Raw genomic sequence first — 21,683 nt, forward strand, 5'->3', positions numbered from 1 at the left:
GCCACCACCGCCCAGCTGGGATTTTTTTTTTTAAAGGCAGTATCACACTGTTATCCTGGCTGATTTTGGACTCAGATACTCAGATGCCTGCCTCTGTCTCCAGGTGCTGGGATTATAGGCTAGTGCCGCCAAGGCCAACTACAGCTAATTTCTTCACGTAAAACAGGCAAGCTTTGAGCCACTTTCAGCTCTCCCTTCTGTCTTCTCCTATATGTACACTGATGGTTGGCTCCACTGAGGGCAGTCCAGCCTAGCATGATGCTCATTTGGGGAGTGCCAATGAAGGGGCAGATGATAAAGGGAAAGGTTAGGTCTCAATTACTTTACACATGCCTCACGTGGTGCCAAAGACCTATAATCTCAGCACACAGAGGCTGAAGCAGGACCCGTGGGAGTTCAAGGCCAGTCTGGGCTATAGAGTAAGACACACACACAATTACCTCATGTGACACACAGTAATAATTACCTCCTAAACCTAAACCGCTCCTGAAGTTGGTGAGAACAAGGCTGATGGGCATTAAGAACAAAAGGATTACAATACTTAATAAACCTGGGTATCAAAAACAACAAATCAGAACAAGGGCTGGTTTTATTTTCCCACAGATCTTTTTAATATAAAACAAAGATAAAACACATCTCAATTCTGCAAACTGCCAGCATGTCTTGTTTCTACAAGATGCACACTAGACTGAAGACTACATAGCAAAAAGTCTGTAAGAGCATTTGGTTGGGAAAAATAGAAAAAGCAGCTCTCTGGGGCGCCTGGGTGCAGCCGACCACTAGAGCAGTCCTTGTCTTTTCAGATCCTCATATGTTTTCTTGTTCACAACATTTCCACTGGAGTCTTCATACTCTTCCTGCAAAGGAAGGGCTCTCCGTTAGCTAGAGTTCCACAGCAAACCCTGCTACCCAGAAACCAACATTCACCTGGCTTCTCAGCCAGAGCCCCACAAGCGAACCAGTGCTACGTCTAGTTATCTGAGCAGCGCTAGTTGCAGCTCTCCCTCACCCCTACATATTCTTCCAAGTAGCACCCTGTGTCTGAGGAAAGGAAGCCTAGTAGGGAAAGGCTGATCAAACAGCCATGTGAAATGGTTCAAGAAGCCTGGATTTCTGCTCACTGGCCACTGCAGGAGTTAACAGGGAAACCTAACAGGCTTAGAGCTTCAGGTCTACATTATAGCTGGAAAGGGTCCTGATGCTGAATCCTGACACAGAATAAAGGAGACCACTGCCAGTCTCCACAGGACCCGGATGTTACCACCACACCCTCGAAACACGACACTCCTCTTAGACCTGTCAAGACCAATGAGGACATCCCCACTACAAAGAGAAGACTCCTCTGATTGGATACCTTTTCCAGCCACCTAAGAGGTGACAGACTTCTTTTGAAGTCCAAGGGTAGATAGATAGACAAGAGGCTGGGTGCTCTGGTCCACAGCACCATCAGTGGGAAAATACACTGCCTGACAAAAACTTCAAAGTACGACAATGGGCTTATGTGTAGTCAGCTTGTAGACACTATCCCATCAGATTTGCTCCTGCAGCAAGCCTCCTTCCTCTCCTTTCTGCAGGGTGAGGGAGCTGTCATGTGATGCCACCCCGAACACTCTCCTGTTTTCACCCACCTCGGTGTCGGGCTGCCATCGTTCTGAAGCCTTCTGCAGTTTCAGCTTGGCCCACACTGCAGGATGAGAGAGCAGCCATTAGAACTCAGAGTCTGCTGGTACAGTGCTATATCACAGCCAGTGCCCTGCTCCCAGCAGCCCCCTCCCCGCAATGACTCTAGCTGCCCCCAGAGGGAATTCGGGTTTAGAGCCACCTGTAAAACTCCTTTTACTGTGAAATTTACCACAATCTCACTCTGCTGAGAAATAAAGGCGCAACAGGACCTTTCAGAACAGAGATTTAAAAAACCAGACACGGAGGCGCACATCTGTCATCTCAGCATTTGGGAGACAGAGGAGGGAGGATCAGTTTAAGGCTAGCCTTGGCTACATAGTGAGATGAAGGCCAGTCTGTGCTAAATGAGCTACTTTGTCACAAAAAACAATTATAACAGTAAAAAGAAATACTTTCAAAAGAAGTTAACGGGGAACAGTCTACAGGAACTGTGGAATAAAATAACAATGGATCATAGTTGAGGGTTTCATACATGCCCTGGTTGGTTTTTCTTCTTCTCCTTTTTTTTTTTTTTTTTTTTTTTTTTTTGGTTTTTCGAGACAGGGTTTCTCTGTGGTTTTGGAGCCTGTCCTGGAACTAGCTCTTGTAGACCAGGTTGGTCTCAAACTCACAGAGATCCGCCTGCCTCTGCCTCCCAAGTGCTGGGATTAAAGGCGTGCGCCACCACCGTCCGGCTCCTTTTTTTGGAGACAGGGTTTTTCTGTGTACTCCTGGCTGTCCTTGCACTCACTACTCAGACCAGGCTGGCCTTGAACTCTGAGTGTTGAACTCTGTCTGGGTTGGTTTTTGTCAATGACAAGCTAGAGTTATCTGGAAGGAGGGACCCTAGAGTGAGAAAATGCCATTGCATTGTTTGTAGTGCATTTTCTTGATTAGTGATTGACAGGGGATAGCTCAGCTCACTGTGGGTGCTGCCACCCCCGGGCAGGTAGGAGGTCCTGTAAGTTTTAAGAAAGCAAGCTGAGCAAAAGCCATGGGGAACACGGCGGTAAGGAGTGTTCCTCCATGGCCCCTGCTCTGGTTCCTGCCTTGAGGCCCTACCCTAACTTCCATCAGCGATGGACTGTGATATGGAAGCGTAAGCCAAATATATTTTAGTCCTTTCCTTCGCGAGTTGTTTCTGGTCATGTTTTTCATGCAACAGAAAACAAACCAAACTGTAACCCACATTCCTACCCACATTGACTGCAGCCATTTATTTTTGCCTGAATATGTGGTATGCATGCATATTGATCTTCAAATATGAAGAACTGTCCATGAGTGATGACCTGAGACTGCTCCCTAGAACACAAGGTGGGAGGAGATCTGCACATGCAGTGCCATGCATACATGTGAGCACACACAAACATACATGGGAAATAGATGCAAGAAAAACTTTTTTGTTCTTTTGTTTATCGAGACAGGGTTTCTCTGTGTAGTCCTGACTGTCCTGAAAATAGCTTTATAGACCAGGCTGGCCTCAAACTCTGAGCCTGCCTCTGAATCTGCCTCCCAAGCGCTGGGGTTAAAGGTGTGCACCACCAGCACCAGGCTCAGAAAGAAAAAATTTTAAGTATTCAATCTGTAGAATTATGATTCATTCCATGAACCATGCCTCAATTTCCTACCAACAAAGCAAAAGGAAAAAAATAAAACAGGAAATCAGGGTAGTTCATGTTCCCAACTGTCTGTAACTCCAGTTCCAGGGGATCTGATGCCCCGCTTTTGCTCCACTGGATTCTGCACATGCACAAGAGAAAACAACAACAACACAACCCCCCCCACACACACAGAGCAAGCACTTGTCACACACTCCGCGGGCTCTTCCTCTAGCAAGGACTTTGCTGCTGTGTTCTGTTATCTGCAGCTGCCTCAGAAATAAGTTTACTGAACCATTTCTGTTTTCTTCTACTATATCAGTGGTTCTTTTTTTTTTAAAAAATATTTATTTATTTATTATGTATACAATATCCTGTCTGTGTATGTCTGCAGGCCAGAAGAGGGCACCAGACCTCATTCCAGATAGTTGTGAGCCACCATGTGGTTGCCAGGAATTGAACTCAGGACCTTTGGAAGAGCAGGCAATGCTCTTAACCGCTGAGCCATCTCTCCAGCCCTGATCAGTGGTTCTTAACACACTGAAATCAATTCTGAGGCGTAAATATAAAACCTATACTCAGAATCTTCCAGAGGAAAGTTTGCAGACTCAGCTGAAAGCCCTTTTCTAAGCTCAGCATAGGGTTCATTTCAAGGGAGATATAATCAGTGCTGCCGACTAGCTCATGTCCTTAAAAAACGCAGTAATTATATGTGGGCCTCAGCTTTCCATGCCACAGCCTCTGTCCCTGGGCCTGGAGACAGCAGGGTACCAGGACAGCTGTGGGAGGGGCCCCTTGGCCTGGCTAGGGAGCGGCTGGCAAGCTTACTCACAGGAGACAGCATCTTCAATCTGTGTCACATTCGCGAAGTGGGCAGTGTTGGGGATGCCCAAGCACCTCATGCCATGAGCATGACGCCATTCCTGGAAGAGAAGCAGAGGGATCATGTGAAGCACGGACAGCTGAGACAGCTCTCACTCCATTCTACTACAGACCCCACCCCTGCTCAAGGCAGCACTTCTGTGGTATTTGATGGACACAGGCTGACAATGCCAAGCAGGGCTGCGCTGTCTCAGGCTTACAAACCGCAGATTCTAGAGTCGGCAGCATGAGAAAAGCACAACTCAGGCTCACAACTGAACCCTAAGGAGAAGCTGGCACAGCCCAGCAACCCCACCACCTGCAGGGCTGCGGGCAGGTGGGCAGCTCTGCAGTTCAGGAGCAAACTGCCGAGCAGCTAAAAACGACGAAAGCACGACTTTGGCTCTTAGACAGCAACCGCGATCACCTGAGGTGCCACTAAGAAAACTCACGGACCACCAGGGGCACAGAGGACAAGACAGGAGAGCTAGCAACATGCCTGAAAGGGTAGGCATGTCATCCATCATGCTTAAGTCATTTCCATTATGCAAACTGTCCTCCAAAAATGGAAGACAGAATGCACCAAGGGTGAGTGCACTCAATGGGGCAGTGCTCAGACGCAACTGTGTCAAGAGCAGGTTGGCAAATATCAGGACCTTAATTATTTTTTCCTGCAAAGAGGCAAAGACCCATTTAAAATCTAAACAACAACAAAAATCTGTTGAGTCCCCTTAAATAGCAATGTAGAGAAGACCAAGAAGTCAGAGATGGTCCAAGATGCCACAGGAAAACAAGCGAGACAAAGCACAAGAACCAACATGGGAAAGCCCGAGTGAAGTTCCACAGCAGAGCGGTGGCGTGACTCCAGAAGCCAGACCAGGTTTCAGGGCTAGCACAGCCCATGGCCACTGGCATGGGCCTCGCTGATTCCTTCCAGTTCCTCACAGGCTGCTACCACCTTCATCTCTAAAGGGTTGTTTCTATTCAATTCCCAAGAAAAAAAGCTCTGAATTTCTTACAGCAAAGTGCCGCTGGAAGGCCTTCGGTCCTCGGTAGGTGTAGTTCCCACAAATCTCACAGTTGTAGTTAATATTCAGGCCATGAAGCTTATACAGCCAGTAGGGGATGGGCTAAAAGAAACCAAGCGACAGCATTAGGTTACCAAGCTCTTGTGTGCTTCCACAATGGGAGGGAGAGGGGTCCCAGGAGGCTTACTTTGCCGTCCCAGCCCAGGGGCAGGTTTTTGGGGTTGTAAATGATCTCATTCTCTTCATCTTCACTTTCGCTCTCACTGATCTGCTCCTCTTCCTCCTCCTCCCGCTCTTCTCCTGTCCTGGCTTGCTTACGCTGGACATTTTCATGAGTGAGCTGTCGTTGTTCCTAAGGGGGGTCATAAAGCAAGAGCAGAGTCAAGAAATTAGTGCAGGACACCAAGGGACGTTGCCTCTAATTCCTGCAGAAGCCGTTCTGTCCAGCATAAGGACCTGGTTGTAGAACAAGGTTGAGGACAGTTGGCAAATGGCTCAGCTGGTTAAAAAGTACTTGCCAGGCAGTCCAATGGCTTGAGCTCAAGTCTCAGAACCCATGTAAAAGCCACACGTACACTCTGAGCACTCTACTGCACCATGGGAGGTGAAGGCAGGAGAGTCACCTGGACGCTGATGGGCATACTAGCCTGGGGTATGAAGTGCAGCAGAACAGGGAGAAGGGTGCCTCAAACCAAGGTGGAAGGTATGAACAGAGTCCTGAAACTTGTCTTCTGACCTCCACAGGTGAGACTATATTCACACCCAATCACCACACCCACACACACCAATAAGTTTTAAAAAAAAAAAATAGAAAAAAAGAGAGACTAAGCCATGCCTTCTTTTTTTTTTTTTTAAAGATTTATTTTTTTATTATGTATACAACATTCTGCCTCGATATATGCCCGCACACCAGAGGAGGGCACCAGATCTCAGTACAGGTGGTTGTGAGCCACCATGTGGTTGCTGGGAATTGAACTCAGGACCTCTGGAAGAGCAGCCAGTGTTCTTTTTTTTTTTTTTTTTTATATTTATTTATTATGTATACAATATTCTGTCTGTGTGTGTGCTTGCAGGCCAGAAGAGGGCACCAGACCTCATTACAGATGGTTGTGAACCACCATGTGGTTGCTGGGAATTGAACTCAGGACATTTGGAAGAGCAGCCAGTGTTCTTAACCTCTGAGCCATCTCTCCATCCCCAAGCCATACCTTCTTGTTAGAAACTTGCTCACGGGCCAGCTGGTTCTGAAGGGAAAGCCCAAGGTTTCATTGCACTGGTCTAGATCCTCATCTGAGGCTGCAGACCATCGCCAGTCTCAGCACTGCTACTGGAAAGTTCCTAAGCCAGTCTTTCTACAGTGGTGACCACCCTGCCCAAGATGGCCACCTTCCATTCACAATGAGTTCACTCTCCGTGCCGCCGCTACTCATTTCTCCTGATCACAATGTGACTTACTTAAGGACCATGACATACTCATTTCAAATGAAAAAATTCAGTATCATGCTTACAAACCAACAGCCATAAATAAATGGCAAAGTAATGACAAACATCCTATGGTCCCATAGTTAGAGCAACTTAGGGAAACCACAGGGTAGAACTGGTTAGAATTCAAGAGAGGTGCCAAGGCGGTAATGGCTTTTCAGCCAGCTTCAGAGGACTGGCCACCCATATTGCTAGTCACATTGTAACAGCCTGCATTTACTGTCCCTGCTGTCTAATGTCTGGCTAGTCTTTCAAGAGAATCACTCTCAGAGAAGCAATGGGGGACTATTTCCCCAGTCGTGTGGGTACGTGCTAAAAATAAAGCAGAATCACCAAGGCAAGGGGCAAGACACGAACAAGTTATCTTGGACAAGTTAAACCTTTTCCACCTCCTCAAACCCTTGGCGTTCCCTGAGAGAATGCAAGGAGAATGTTCTCCACCCTCTGAGCACTAGCCTCCTCTAGCCTTGCTAGGTTTCATAATCTCAACCCAGGCAAAATGCTATGTCACAATAAATCACACCTGAAGCGCTGCTGGGAGTTACCTTTCTCTTGCCTTTTGAGTGCCTGCTTCTTGGGTCACCCCCTGGTCTATGCTGAACCTCAGCAAAGACCTGCATTACTCATGACCCGGCTGAAAGGCAGGGGTGGGGAGGTGGGTGGCCTGTTGTCTAGGTCTGGCCTTGGGGGAATTGAGCAGCCTTGGGAATATCAGCTAACAACAGAACAGGAACCTACCGAAGGGCCAAGGACTTCAAGAGAACCACATTTTGAGATGAATTTACTGCTCATTCCCCTCCTTATTTGAACTTCCTATCTAATCCTCACACTGAATAGCACCACAGCTTGCAGAAGACAAAGCACTCACCCCAAGAATCTCCACGTACTCATAGATCTGAGCTTCCAGGAAAGCAATGTCTTTGTTCCTCTCAGTGTCTCTGAAAAAAAAGGAAACAAGCTGTATCAGTTGAGTGTTCTTTCTGCACCTAAAGCTTTATTCCTGTCAGGAACACTGACTCGGCAACAGCATTAGAAACTCCAGGCATGTGAGCAGCACCGCGCAGAGCAAGCTCTCCGCCTGAAGCCCGGAGGTTAGTGCTTACACTCTGGAGGTCTCTGGACCGTGCCTATGAAGTCAAGGACCCGGTAAGACCCAACTAGTACCACTATAACTGACACAGAAATACAGTTACACAAGGCCTGCAGCAAGAACATGACATGAAGTCCTAACTCTGCTGCTTAGCAACTGCAAGAAAGGGCTCATTTTGTGACTTTCCCAAGTCCCAGCAAAAATCAGAGTAACACATACTTGTAAGAGCTCCAGGTCTCTTATGACAAGTTAGGAAAAAAACATGAAAACAAAACAAGACAAAAACCTGCAAATAGCCCAAAATGCCCAAACTGAAAAAACAAACAAACAAACAAAAAACCCAACACCCTATATAGGTATGTGGCTCATGAATATATTCAACTGTCTTTAGCAAAAGTAAAGTAGAAGCTAGCTAGGCTATGGTGGCGCAGGCCTTTAATTCCAGCGATTGGGAGGCAGAGAGGTCAGCCTGGTCTACAGAATGAGTTTCATGACAGCTAGAACTGCTACACTGAGGAACCCTACCTTGGGGGGAAGGGGGGATATTTCAAAGCCAAGGAGGCAGGTTAAGGTCATGTCCAGACAGAAATTTATCAAGTTTGCAGTCAACCTGAGTTACAGGAAACCCTATCTTAAAGGGAAAGAGCAAAGCAAAAGCAAAGACGGGAAGCTGACTGTATGGAAAGAAATTTAAATCAGAACAGTGGTGCGCCCAGTTACTCACCTTTTCGTGCCCTTTGATTTGGGGTTCTTGGCAAACAGAGAGGTGTCAAGAGACTCTAGGGACTTCCCTTTGGTGCTGAACAGCCTCTGCGCTCGCTCCTCTAGGGTCCTAAGGAGGGAAGAGGCACATAGGACTTTAGGGTGAACTTACTACATAGGCTGGTGTGAGATTCAGACCTGCCTGCCTCTGACTCTCACATGCTGCGGTTAAAAGGGTGCACCATCATGCTCTACACACGATGATTTTTGCAGTATGGGGCAACAAAAAAACAACAAAATCAGACCCACACAGTAAGCACACAATAACTAGAAGTTTTGATAGAAAACCCAGGTCCTTACCCGCCACATTTCAGGCCTAAAGCCAACAGTGCAGATTTCAACCTGTCCAGACCCAGAGAGGCTAACTCCTACAAAAGATAAATCAATTACAAAATAGCATGATTAGCTTTTTCCCCAGGCAAGACTACATTCAGAAGTCAACATAGCTTTCGGTCTCCACAGACCGACTACTGCAATGTCTAGATGCAGCCACAATGGGAGGGCAGCATTCCCTAGCTCTCTGTGGTAGAATTCTTCCTACCAGTATTTTTGCAGAGATGGGAACTGAACTTGGGACCTCACACATGTAGACCACGTATGTACTCCACCACCTGAGCTGCCTCCGGCTTCCTGTTCTGTTTGAGAATTACTGTCTTTGTGGTTCTTATTCTATAGCTGCACATTCACAGCAACTCTCCTGCCTCAGTCACCCTCTAACTCTCTAAATACTGTAACATCATATCATACTTCTCTGAAATATAGTTTTTAGAGAAGTTAAAAGGTTTTTCCTTCTGGTCTTTCCATATTCCTTGTACATGCCTGTCCTCAGGAAATGATATTATTACAAGTCTTAAGACACTGAAGACAAGAAAGCAAGTAGCCCCTCCAAAGGATGGTCAGGGCTGGTGAGACGGCTCAGCAAGAAAAGAATGCTTGCTGTCAAGGGAGTCTGAGTCCCAGGAGTCACATGGTAGGAGAGCCAACTCCCACAACTTATCATCTCTGCACGCATGCTGTGGCACATGTGTGGGGACACATAATTATTCTTACACAATAAATTTAACAACAACAAAAAGATAGTCAAGCAAGGGCAGTATTGTCTATTGTCCTGAAAAACATACCTCCCAGGAGGAGAATGCAGAGAGGTCAAGATGGGCTCCAGCATGGGTCAGGGCACTACTTGTCTCTTTCTGGTAGGAACAGGAAAAGATCCAGGTTAATAAGAAGAACAAAGGTAAGGGAGTGGTCTAAACTGGCGGCTCCTTTCTTTAATCACATATACAAATAATGATCAATTCATACAGAAGTGAAGCAAAAAAAAAAATCAGATGGTTAGTTTTCTTTCCAAAAGTTCAAGTTTATCCACAGAAGTAAAAAAATAAGATAAGCTTTATCCTTTCCTATCACAGAGACTAAACAAAAAACACAGCTAGCTCTCCCAGGACTAGACCGTTTTCTCATGGTCCCCTAAAGATGACGGCACCCCCAGACAACAGAAAGTGTGGAGCCCACAGGTGACTGACTCAGTTTTCATCTGGAGTCAATTCTGACTTAAAAGTCGGTGAGTTCAAGATTGTCTGCTCTGCCTGTATCCTTGAGGGCTGTGAGAAAGTTCTGATTAAGTCCATGGGAAAGAGCATTTTGCCCATGATAAAGAACACGTTATCGCCGGGCGGTGGTGGCGCACGCCTTTAATCCCAGCACTTGGGAGGCAGAGGCAGGCGATTCTGTGAGTTCGAGACCAGCCTGGTCTACAAGAGCTAGTTCCAGGACAGGCTCCAAAACCACAGAGAAACCCTGTCTCAAAAAAAAAAAAAAAAAAAAAAACCCCACATTATCTACTAAGATGTGGGCTGGTGAATGCCACCCAAGGGCACATCCAGATAGAAGAAGAAACTGCTTGCTCAAGGACAGGAATAGTCCTGTGGTTAGATACTGTCTTGTTCTGCTTTTGTATATAAGCAGGTTCTGAAACAAATGCTGGGCTGTTTGGTATTTAACAACAGATCTCTTGGATCTATCCTGTGTTTTCTGCCTCAATTTCTTCCAATCTTTCAATTTCCTCAACCTCACGCCCCCTTTCTGGTACCCCAGCTGACTTTGTTGGAACAGGCTTTGACAAGAAAGCAGCTTAGAAAGCCAGGCGATGGTGGCACACGCCTTTAATCCCAGCACTTGGGAGGCAGAGGCAGGTGGATCTCTGTGAGTTTGAGGCCAGCCTGGTCTACAGAGCTAGTTCCAGGACAGGCTCCAAAGCCACAGAGAAACCCTGTCTCGAAAAACCAAATAAAAAGAAAAGAAAGCAGCTTAGAAACATAGCTTCCACATTCCCAAGATGAGGGATGGATGGTTTTTGGTCATTCAATGGATTATGAATGTTTGTCATCATTTGGGGGTTGGCTGCAAGTTGTTATTGGTAATGGTAAGAAAAAAAGATGAACAAAAGAAATTAGATTCAAGGATCTCATTCTGAAAAGAAAAAAGGAGGAATATAGAAATGATAGAATTGGGGCTGGAGAGATGGCTCAGTGGCTAAGAGCATTGCCTGCTCTTCCAAAGGTCCTGAGTTCAATTCCCAGCAACCACATGGTGGCTCACAACCATCTGTAATGAGGTCTGGTGCCCTCTTCTGGCCTTCGGCATACACACAGATAGACTATTGTATACATAATAAATAATAAATAAAAAAAAAAAAGAAGCCGGGCAATGGTGGCGCACGCCTTTAATCCCAGCACTCGGGAGGCAGAGGCAGGTGGATCTCTGTGAGTTCGAGACCAGCCTGGTCTACAGAGCTAGTTCCAGGATAGGCTCCAAAGCCACAGAGAAACCCTGTCTCGAAAAACCAAAAAAAAAAAAAAAAAAAAAAAGAAAGAAAGAAATGATAGAATTAAAGGGTGGATTATTAAATCTACTTTCCAATTAAAAAAAAAAAAAAAACAACTACTAGTCTCAAATATCTTACATTGGTATGGATTTTTGTTATACTGTATATATATTTCTTTTTTTTTTTTTGGTTTTTCGAGACAGGGTTTCTCTGTGGTTTTGGAGCCTATCCTGGAACTAGGTCTTGTAGACCAGGCTGGTCTCGAACTCACAGAGATCCGCCTGCCTCTGCCTCCCGAGTGCTGGGATTAAAGGCGTGCGCCACCACCGCCCGGCTGTATATATATTTCTACAAATGCTTAAAGTATTGTACCTATGAGACTCATTTAAAAATGTAATGTAAAGTTCTAGTCCTTGAAAGCTATTTAAGATAATAAAGAAATAAAGGCTAGTAGTTAGTCATCTATAACAATCAAACTTATAGTCATGTTAGGTATGTTTACAAGGTCAAATAGAGACATTTTAAGGATGGTTCTCAAACACTTTAGGACCTATAGAATAGCATTTAAAATGTTTTAATAACATAAGGCCTTTCATGACAGTGAGACATGTCTGCTCCTGGCAACACCAATTTACTTCAAAAAAGGATGATGGACAAAGAACCTCTATACAGAGTTTGCTTTCAATGTGACAAAACTAGTCATTTGGGCAAGAAACTGCCCTTGCCTTGACTACTGACAGTATGCTGTCCAAATTGAACAAGCAGGACACAAAAGAAAGTAACTGCCAAACTCTGCCAAGAAAAGGTAGGTAGTATAGTCCTTCAATGTTCATGCTTCACAGATATGTCTGTTAGATATTCTAGGCCTGTAAACTGAAGATGGATGCCCCAACACTGCAGAGGAAACTTGGGGTGACTGTCCAGGCAGCCAGATGTCTCTGTCATTTCTACAGCTTTGAAAGTTGCTTGCTCTGCACTTCCTGTACACTCACGTTACATTATATCCTTTTTGGGTCTCTGATCAGAATTGAAGACTACAGAATATACAGTTTTCATTGTTATCAATTCAGGAAAAAAAACTTACATAAAAGATATAAAGTTGCCGGGCGGTGGTGGCGCACGCCTTTAATCCCAGCACTTGGGAGGCAGAGGTAGGCGGATCTCTGTGAGTTCGAGACCAGCCTGGTCTACAAGAGCTAGTTCCAGGACAGGCTCCAAAGCCACAGAGAAACCCTATCTCGAAAAACCAAAAAAAAAAAAAAAAAAGATATAAAGTTTATAAGAAACATAAAAGCCTAAGTTGTTTATCTAAGATGTTTTTAGGTACTGGGCGTGGTGGCGCATGCCTTTAAACCCCTGCACTCGGAAGGCAGAGGCAGGTAGATCTTTGTGAGTTCTAGGACAGTGAAAAATACACAAGAAACCCTGCCTCGAAAAACAAACAAACAAAAAGATGTTTTTAGGTCTAAAAAGATATTTTAAGGATGGTAATACAAGTTATAAAAGAAAATGATTAAGATATAAAGCTTTGGCCGGGTGGTGGTGGCGCACGCCTTTAATCTCAGCACTTGGGAGGCAGAGGCAGGCGGATCTCTGTGAGTTCGAGACCAGCCTGGTCTACAAGAGCTAGTTCCAGGACAGGCTCCAAAACCACAGAGAAACCCTGTCTCGAAAAACCAAAAAAAAAAAAAAAAAAAAAAAAAAAAAAAGGGCTAATTTAAAATATAAGAGCTAGTTAGGAACAAACCTAAGCTATAGGCCAAGTTATCATAATTAATAAGAAGTCTCCGTATCATTATTTGGGAGCTGGCTGGTGGGACAGAAAAAGACTACTACCTAAGTTCACCCCACTGAAGCTCACCGGCCATCCAGGAAAGGTACCATTATCCCACTTCTTCTCAAAGTCAGTCTGAATCTTCCCAAAGAGCTCATTCTGGTCCTGAAGGGGCTTCACTCTATCTGTGTAATCTTGGAGGTACTCCAGCAGCATTTCCAGGTATCTGCAGAGCATTTAAGAGAGAGAGAGAGAGCAATCATAGATTCCACCTATGATATACGGCTATGCCCTGCAAACTACACTTCATTTTTTTTTTCTTTTTCTTGGTTTTTCAATACAGGGTTTCTCTGTGTAGTCCTGGCTTTCTTGGAACTCAACCAGGCTGGCTTAGGCTGCCTGCCTCTGCCTCCCAAGTGCTGGGATTAAAGGCATACACCACCATCATCCAGCCCAGTAATTGTTTAAATGAACTTAATTTTTTTCCCTCACATCATGACCTTTCCTATCTCCTTTTATCCTCAAAATATGTTGCCAAATACCAGGTCTTAATCAACTCACAGATAAAAGAAGTCAAGTAAATAGAATATGAGAAAGAGAAAGCTTGGGAGCAACAAGGAAAAGTGTGATTAATTCAACATTACTTTCCACTTACTACCAGACCCAAGCACATAGCCAGTCCTGGAAACGTTCCCCATTAAATTCCAAAACCTCAGAGATCCCCTAACAGATTTCTTTCTGCATTACACAAAATCAAAGAAGGTATGGGTAAGACCAGGGATGCTCCCATAGATACTGTGGGAGGGACACTATTAGGACAGGCGGCTTTGTTGGAGTAGGTGAAGCGTGGGAGGAGCTGTGTCACTGTGGGCGTGGTCTTTAAAGTCTCATATATGCTCAAGTCACACCCAGTGTTTCAGTGCCCTTTCTGTTGTCTCTGGAGCAACATGCAAGCCTCTCAGCTACTTTTCTAACACCACATCTGACTACACACCACTATGTCCCACAATGATGATAATGGACTGTATCTCCCAACTATAAGCCAGGCAATTAAATGTTTTCCTTTATAAGAGTTGCCATGATCACAGTGTCTCTTCACAGCAACAGAAACCGTAACTAAGATAAATCTTTGTTCACAATCAGAATATTACAAATTTTTATTTCTTGAGACAGGGTTCACTATGTACCCCTGGTTGGCTTGGAATTCACTATGTAAACCAGGCTGGCCTCAAATTCACAGTGATCCACCTGCCTCTGCCTCTTGGAGAGCTGGGATTAATGGCACACAACATTATATCAGCATCACAAATATTTTAAAACCTAGCACTCACTATCTTCTGATAAACCCAGAAGTCATTCACGTACAGTATTCAGGCAACAAAAGCCAGGACTTTGACCTCAAACCTTCCCATGAAATTCTAGCTAAATCCAGAAAAGACCTGGAAACCGTGAATGCCTACCTCTTATACTCTGCGTTCTTTCTTTCTTTAGGAATGTCAAACAATTGGTCAAAGATGGACAGGTATGTGATATAATCCAGCTTCTGAAAAGAGAAAAAAAAAGACAACAGTCAGGAGGATAAGTCAATTACTCTTCAAAAAGCAAGATCAAGGGCTGGAAAGATGGCTTAGTGGAAAAGGTGCTTGCTACCAAGTGACCCACATTGTGGAAGCAGAGGACTAACTCCCTCAAGTTGGCCTGGGACTCCCATACTTGAAGGTGACCACACACACATGTACACATACACTAAATACATAATTTTTGTTTTTACAAACAAGGGGGGCTGGAGAGATGGCTCAGCGGTTAAGAGCACTACCTGCTCTTCCAGAGGTCCTGAGTTCAATTCCCAGGAACCACATGGTGGCTCACAACCATATGAAATGAGATCTGGTGCCCTCTTCTGGCGTGCAGGAATACATGCAAGCAGAATGTTTCATACATAATAAATAAATATTTTTTTTTTCAAGACAAGGTTTTTCTGTAGCTTTGGAGCCTTTCCTAGAACTAGCTCTTGTAGACCAGGCTGGCCTCGAACTCACAGAGATCCACCTGCCTCTGCCTCCTGAGTGCTGAGATTAAAAGCGTGCGCCACCACCCGGCCCTAAATAAAGAAATCTTAGAGTGTTCTCTAACCAAGCATCAAGGCATGGCTCACTTCAGTATTTTCTTTCCTGTCCTTCAATCCCTAGGGCTATTGATTCCAGTGAAGTGTGTAGAAGATTGCTGGACATGAAACTAAGTCTACAGGATTAATTAACAAACACAAATTCAAATAAGATACATGCTGGATACTTATGGTGGGCCAGGCTTCTGTCTAAGGATTTTGTCATCCTCAAATACGGTCCTGAAAGGTGCCCTGTGTTAGTTAATTCATGCAGCTACTCACTGAAGATCTTTGAACTAAACACGGAGGTGCAGCAGAGAACAAGGCACCTGCCTGCAGAGCTTAAAGGTTAGTAGCTGCATTTGGGGACATTTCCCTATAAAGACAAGGTGCCACAGAGATCATTCTGCCTCTGATGCCTTAGTGCTGCAGTTAAAGGTGTGCCACCATGCCCCACTACAAACTCACTATTAAACTTCCTCGTGATCTGAGACCACCATTATAAACCCTGACACCAAACAAGCAACAAATAAATACCTGCCCACTGAAAGACATGAACTAGTCCTTTTCTGACAGAGGCTGTGCTGGATTTCTCGCATGCCTCACACTGTGCACCTAACACAAGAGCATTTGAAGTATTTATGAGTTTAAAAACTTACTGGGCAAGCTGGGCAGTGATGGCGCATGCCTTTAATCCCAGCACTCAGGAGACAGAGGCGGGGGGGGGGGGGGGTTATCTCCATGAGTTCGAGACCAGCCTGGTCTACAAGAGCTAGTTCCAAGACAGGCACCAAAAACTACAGAGAAACCCTGTCTCAAAAATAAAAAAAACAAACAAAAAAACAAAAACAAAACAAAAAAAACCTTACTGGGCATAGTGATGCACACCTTTAATCCCAGTAGTTAGGAGTCAAGAGCCAGGGGGGATCTCTGTGAATTCAAGGCCAGCCTGGTCTATGTAATGAACTCCAAGTCAGTCAGGATCACAGAAAACAAACAAAAAAGTCATTTGCCTTTGGGCAGGGGATTGGTTCTGTGAGTCAAGTGCTTATACTATAAGCATGAAATCCTGACTACAAATCCCCAGGCCCCATGTAAGAGTTGGACATGGTGGTGCATACCCAGAACCTTAGTATTGGGGAGAAGAGACAAAGATCCTGGGGGCTCACAAGTCAACCATAATAGCTGAAAGGGTGAGCTCCATGTTTAGTGAAAGACCCTGTCTCAAAAAAATAAGGTGCCAGGAATGGAGTGAAGGCTCAGCATGTTAAGAGTACTCAATGCTCTTGCAGAGGACCCAGGTTCAATTCCCAGCACTCACAGGGTGGCTCACAATCAATCATGAGTAATGAAACTCCAGCTCTAGGGGATCTAGCTCCCTCTTCTGGCCTCTAGAAGTACCAAACACACACATGGTACAAACATACATGCAGATAAAAAACTCATAAAATAGAAATACATAAAAAGTATCTATTTAAAAAAAAATGATGGAAGCCTGGTAGTGTTGGCATACACCTTTAATCCCAGCACTTGGGAGACAGAGGCAGGCAGATCTCTGAGTTCAAAACCAGCCGGGTCTACAGACCGAGTTCCAGGACAGCCAAGGCTACACAGAGAAACCCTGTGTTGAAAAACAAAACAGAAAGTGTGGAGAGCAATAGAGGAGGGCACCTGATGTTGGCCTCAGGCCGCTACATGCACTCCCCCTCAGATAGTTTATCTTTTACAAAAGTATTTTTGTTGCATGAATAAATCAAAATAAGGAAAATTATTAATAAAGAAAATGAGCTTGCTGTATTAACTGTAGGCATGTGTCATTTCATTACATACTACTGTGTATTCCAAGATATGGAATCACCTACTTAATATCAACATAAGTTACATGGGGACACTTCATGCTTTAATTAGGTGTCTTGACTTAGACCTAGAACGAGAGTCTCTCTCTCCCCTCCCCAAGCCTTACCTCAGACGCCTTCAGGTTAATGTACTTAAGGTAGCAGTCATGGAGATCAAGGTAGCGACCATATCCCTCTTCGTCTGTGAACTCCACCAAGTCTGAAGGAATGCCATATGTCAATGATTGTGATATGACAGACTACTTTCTTGAACTTGCTCTTTCAGATGCACTACCTGTACGAAGTTCCATGACGCAGCCCTTTATTCCAGTGTTCTCCTTACTCTCATCAAATAAACAGAACTATAACTGGGCGGTGGTGGTGCATGCCTTTAATTCTAGAACTCAGGAGGCAGAGGCAGGAGGATCTCTGAGTTCGAGGCCAGCCTGGCCTACAGAGTGAGTTCCTGGACAACCAGGACTGTTTCAGAGAAACTGTCTCAGAAAACCAAATAACAAAAATCAGATCTAGGCTTTCACTTTGAGCTTAGATAGCATAAAATAAGTATTTTATGCAAGACCATCAGAATGTCAATACAGTCCAGAAACCAAGATGAAACCCAGCTATCAATTTCTGAGGTACTTGGATAAAAATAGGGTTTCATAGCCTAAACTGCCTCAGACTCCTGGTCTGCACACTTCCACCTAAGTGTGGGATTTACAGGTACGTGTCACTATGCTGGTTTACACAGCTCAGAACGGAACTCAGGTTCTCAGGGACACTCACCAATATTTTATCAACTGAGCTTATCTCTGTGCAGAATCTAAGCACCGCATTACCCTCTACTTTGCTTTAAAATTATCACTCAGAAGGCTAAGGAAGGTGGATCATGAGTTCAATACCAGTTGGACATGGGAGTAAGACCAGCCTGGTTCCAGAACAGGTAGTGCTATGTAGAAAGACCCTGTCTCAACAACAAACTGGCAGAAAAAAAAAATCAGACAAACAAAAATGCCAGGTGGTGGCTGGGCGGTGGTGGCTGGGCGGTGGTGGCGCACGCCTTTAATCCCAGCACTCAGGAGGCAGAGGCAGGCGGATCTCTAGGAGTTCGAGGCCAGCCTGGTCTACAAGAGCTAGTTCCGGGATGGGCACCAAAGCTACAGAGAAACCCTGTCTCGAAAAAAACAAAAAAAAAAACAAAAAAAAAACCAAACAAAAAAAAAAAAGCCAGGTGGTGGTGGGTACTCCTTTAATCCCAGCGCTAGGGAGGGCAGAGACAGGAGGATCCTTGAGTTAGAGGCCAGTCTGGTTTATAGAGTGAGCTCTAGGGAAGTCAAGGTTACAAGGAGAAATCCTATCTTGAAAAACAAACAAGCCGGGCAGTGGTGGTGCACGCCTTTAATCCCAGAGCAGGCGGATCTTTGTGAGTTCGAGACCAGCCTGGTCTACAAGAGCTAGTTCCAGGACAGGCTCCAAAACCACAGAAAAACCCTGTCTCGAAAAACTAAAAAAAAAAAAAAAAAAAAAAAAAAAAGAAGAAAAAGAGAAAGGAATGGACAGATGGCTCAAAGGTAAGAAGAATGAAAAAGAAAAACATAACAAAAAACTCAAAGACACTCATCTTTATCTTACTGATTTAAATGGTATCAGGCCTATGAGACTTTTATTTACATATTTACTATTTGTTTAAGACAGGGTCTCCTGATTCTTGACTGGCCTGGAACTTGCTATGTATCCTAGTCTGACCTTGAAACAAGAGAACAGTCTGCCTATACCTTCTGAGAGCTGGAATTAAATGTATACACACAACTAAGTTTCAGGGGCTAGAAAGACGGCTCAGCAGTTAAGAGCACTGACTGCTCTTGCAGAGAACCCAGGTTCGATCCCTGGCTCCCACATGGTAGCTCACAAGCATCTCTAAGTCAAGTTCTAGAGGATACAACTTCCTCTCCTGGTCTCCTCAGGCACAGCCCATACATTGTATATAGATAGCATGCAGGTACAACACCCATACAGTTCAAATAAAAATAAAGGCTTAAAATAAATATATAAATTAAGTAAGTAAAAGACAGGTTCCAGCTATACTGACTAGAATGGGTTCAAATTTCCCAGAAAGAAACATTAAACCATACTTACTTTGTGCCTCTTCACTTGGATTCTCTCGGGCCTTCAGGAGCTCCTCAAATTCCACTGACATTGGCACACAGATCTGAGGGGAAGGAAGGAGCGCAGGTGGGTCTGTCAGTGTCTCAGGCATGTTCAGAACTGGACTTCCGATGCCTAATTAGCCCTGGACTGTTCAGAGGTGCTTACTACTGTTCTCCACTTGCTTTGCTAAGCATAGCTGGGCAGACATTAACTGCCACAAAATACGGCCTCCTAAGGAAGGACTGCACTGTAGGAGGTAGTCTAGGAAAGACATCTGATGAAGGAGTTGGCACTGGACATGAATCCTGCAGGTGCTCATTAACTCTGGAAGTGAGCAGAGTACCACTGTGTTGGTAGAGGATTTCAAGGCAGAATTGGGAGCACAATGTATTAGATTTTTAAATCTTTTAAAATTAGATTTTTAAATCTTTTTAAAAAAAAGAGAGAAGGGCTGGAGAAATGGCTCAGCGGTTAAGAGCACTGACTGCTCTTCCAGAGGACCCGGGTTCAATTCCCAGCACCCACATGGCAGCTCACAACTGTCTGAAAATCCAGTTCCAGGGGATCTGACACCTTCACACCAATGCACATAAAAATAAAGATAAATAAATCATAAAAAATTAAAAAAAAAAAAAAAAAAAAGAGAGAAAAGCCGGGCGGTGGTGGCGCACGCCTTTAATCCCAGCACTCGGGAGGCAGAGGCAGGCGGATCTCTGTGAGTTCGAGACCAGCCTGGTCTACAAGAGCTAGTTCCAGGACAGGCTCCAAAACCACAGAGAAACCCTGTCTCGAAAAAAACAAAAAAACAAAAAAACAAAAAAAAAAAAAAGAGAGAAAGAAAGCAAGTTTGGCTATAGAGAGCTTAGACTATGATGCAGACAAAATCTCGACCAAGTCAATAATGACTCTGGAGCAAAAATTACTCAACATTTCTCACTGGGCAGAAAAAAGCAGGCCCTCCTGCTTTCATTGTGCTCCTTTACTGGCTGAGAGAGAGCAGAAAGGATGTCAGCTAACTATGTTCACTGCAGTTAAGTGGCAAGTTCTTTTTTTGGAGACATGAATGGCATAAACCCCCCCCCCCCATTTTCCTTGCATCTTTCCCTTCTTACTTTGGGAGGCCATACCTCATTTGGGTGCTTCCGATGAAATTCCTTTATCTGCTTGAGCCTATTATAGAATTCAGCAAACTCATTGGGTCCTGAAATAGCATTGAGTTCTTCTTTTCGCAGTCTGCAAAACATGGATAAATCCAAGGAGCATAAGAACAAAGCGAATCCTCTCATTGGCTCCCCAGATACCCTGACTGCTTGGGTGGGGGATGTGACTGACACTTACCCATCTTTATCATCATACAAATCCCTCAGGTTCCCACTGACTTCCATGTATCTCTGAAAGGCAAACACAAATCCATCGAAGGAAGCAATTTGTACAACAGGGTTAAGTAAACAACAAAGGCTTTGTTGGCAATGCCTAAGGAAACATCATGAGATACAAGGTCTTGAGAGTTCTTCTACTTTTAAGAGACAGACTGAGCGGGGAGTGGTGGCATACACCTTTAAAGTCAGCTCTTGGAGGCAGAGGTAGGACATATGTCTAAGAACCCGAGATGGGACATTCTAAGCACCCACGGGCAGGACTCACGCTGAGCCTCGGCACCTTCCCCTGCCAGCACTTTTCCCGCCCAGCCCGACCTAAATAGAAGCGGACAGCGGGGCACTTACATCTTGCATGGCCCGAGTGCGGTGATCGGAATTGATCTGGTCCCGGAGCTGGAGAATGGCAAACAGAGACGCTGTTAGTTTGAGAACTGGAGCTGGAAAGGCCACCAGAAGGACAAGCTTAATGGTTTAGGTCTCAGGGCTGTAGTAGAAGAACAGCTGGGCCCTCGGAGGACGTTACCGAGGTTGGGATTACGGCAGCCTAGGAGGAAGGCGAAGATGAGGTGCGGAGAGGGTCTGAGGCCGAAGAAAGCGCTCAAGGGGCTCGGCACGGGACCGAGGCCCTTCTCCCGATGCGGTCCCGACCACGGCCCACTCACCGTGGACTTCTTAGTGAGCATCTCTTTGGCCATGACATCCATGAGCCGTTCCTTCTCCTCATGATAGCGCCGTTGCTGCTCCAGAATTGTTTCCATTTTCCCCAAGCCACGGCGCTTCAATTCAGACCACCAGCACAGGCGGAAGCAGCGCCTGCCGCCTTGCGCGCTTGCGTCTCCGTCTCAGCGCCCTGCATCCGGCTGCACAAAAGTTCCGCGAGTCCCGGAAGTGCATTGGGGGAACTCAAAAAAAAAACACCACAAGGAGAGCGTTTCACGGCTACCGGCAACACTGCCCCCTGCTGACCGGAATTGTGTAGTGGAGGAGCGATGCTCAGCGACGGAAAGATCCTGAATGCCTGCCGGCAAAAATCCTGCAGAGAGGGCGAGAGGCAACTGGCAGGATGGGACTCGCTGTGGTCAGCTGGGCAGGCAAGGACACACTGGTGTGGATCGAGACGTCGAAGGATACAGAAG

The 21,683-nt window shown here is 45.2% G+C and overlaps 1 protein-coding gene across 1 annotated transcript; it reads right to left on the bottom strand.

Moving 5' to 3' along the window:
* Positions 1-588: 588 nt before the first annotated feature.
* Sf3a3 (splicing factor 3a subunit 3) lies at positions 589-21,403 on the bottom strand. The gene is made up of 17 exons (XM_057784546.1): positions 21,210-21,403; positions 20,893-20,940; positions 20,507-20,559; positions 20,296-20,401; positions 19,157-19,229; positions 17,149-17,240; positions 14,542-14,624; positions 13,169-13,307; positions 9,605-9,673; positions 8,784-8,851; positions 8,446-8,553; positions 7,500-7,569; positions 5,337-5,501; positions 5,141-5,251; positions 4,093-4,183; positions 1,629-1,684; positions 589-857 (listed from the first exon to the last, which is right to left on the bottom strand). The coding sequence occupies exons 1-17, from the start codon at positions 21,303-21,305 to the stop codon at positions 780-782; spliced, it is 1,506 nt and encodes a 501-aa protein (XP_057640529.1). The 5' UTR covers positions 21,306-21,403; the 3' UTR covers positions 589-779.
* Between the last annotated feature and the right edge of the window lie 280 nt (positions 21,404-21,683).

This window comes from Chionomys nivalis, chromosome 11, assembly GCF_950005125.1.
Source record: "Chionomys nivalis chromosome 11, mChiNiv1.1, whole genome shotgun sequence".
Classification (NCBI taxonomy): domain Eukaryota; kingdom Metazoa; phylum Chordata; class Mammalia; order Rodentia; family Cricetidae; genus Chionomys; species Chionomys nivalis.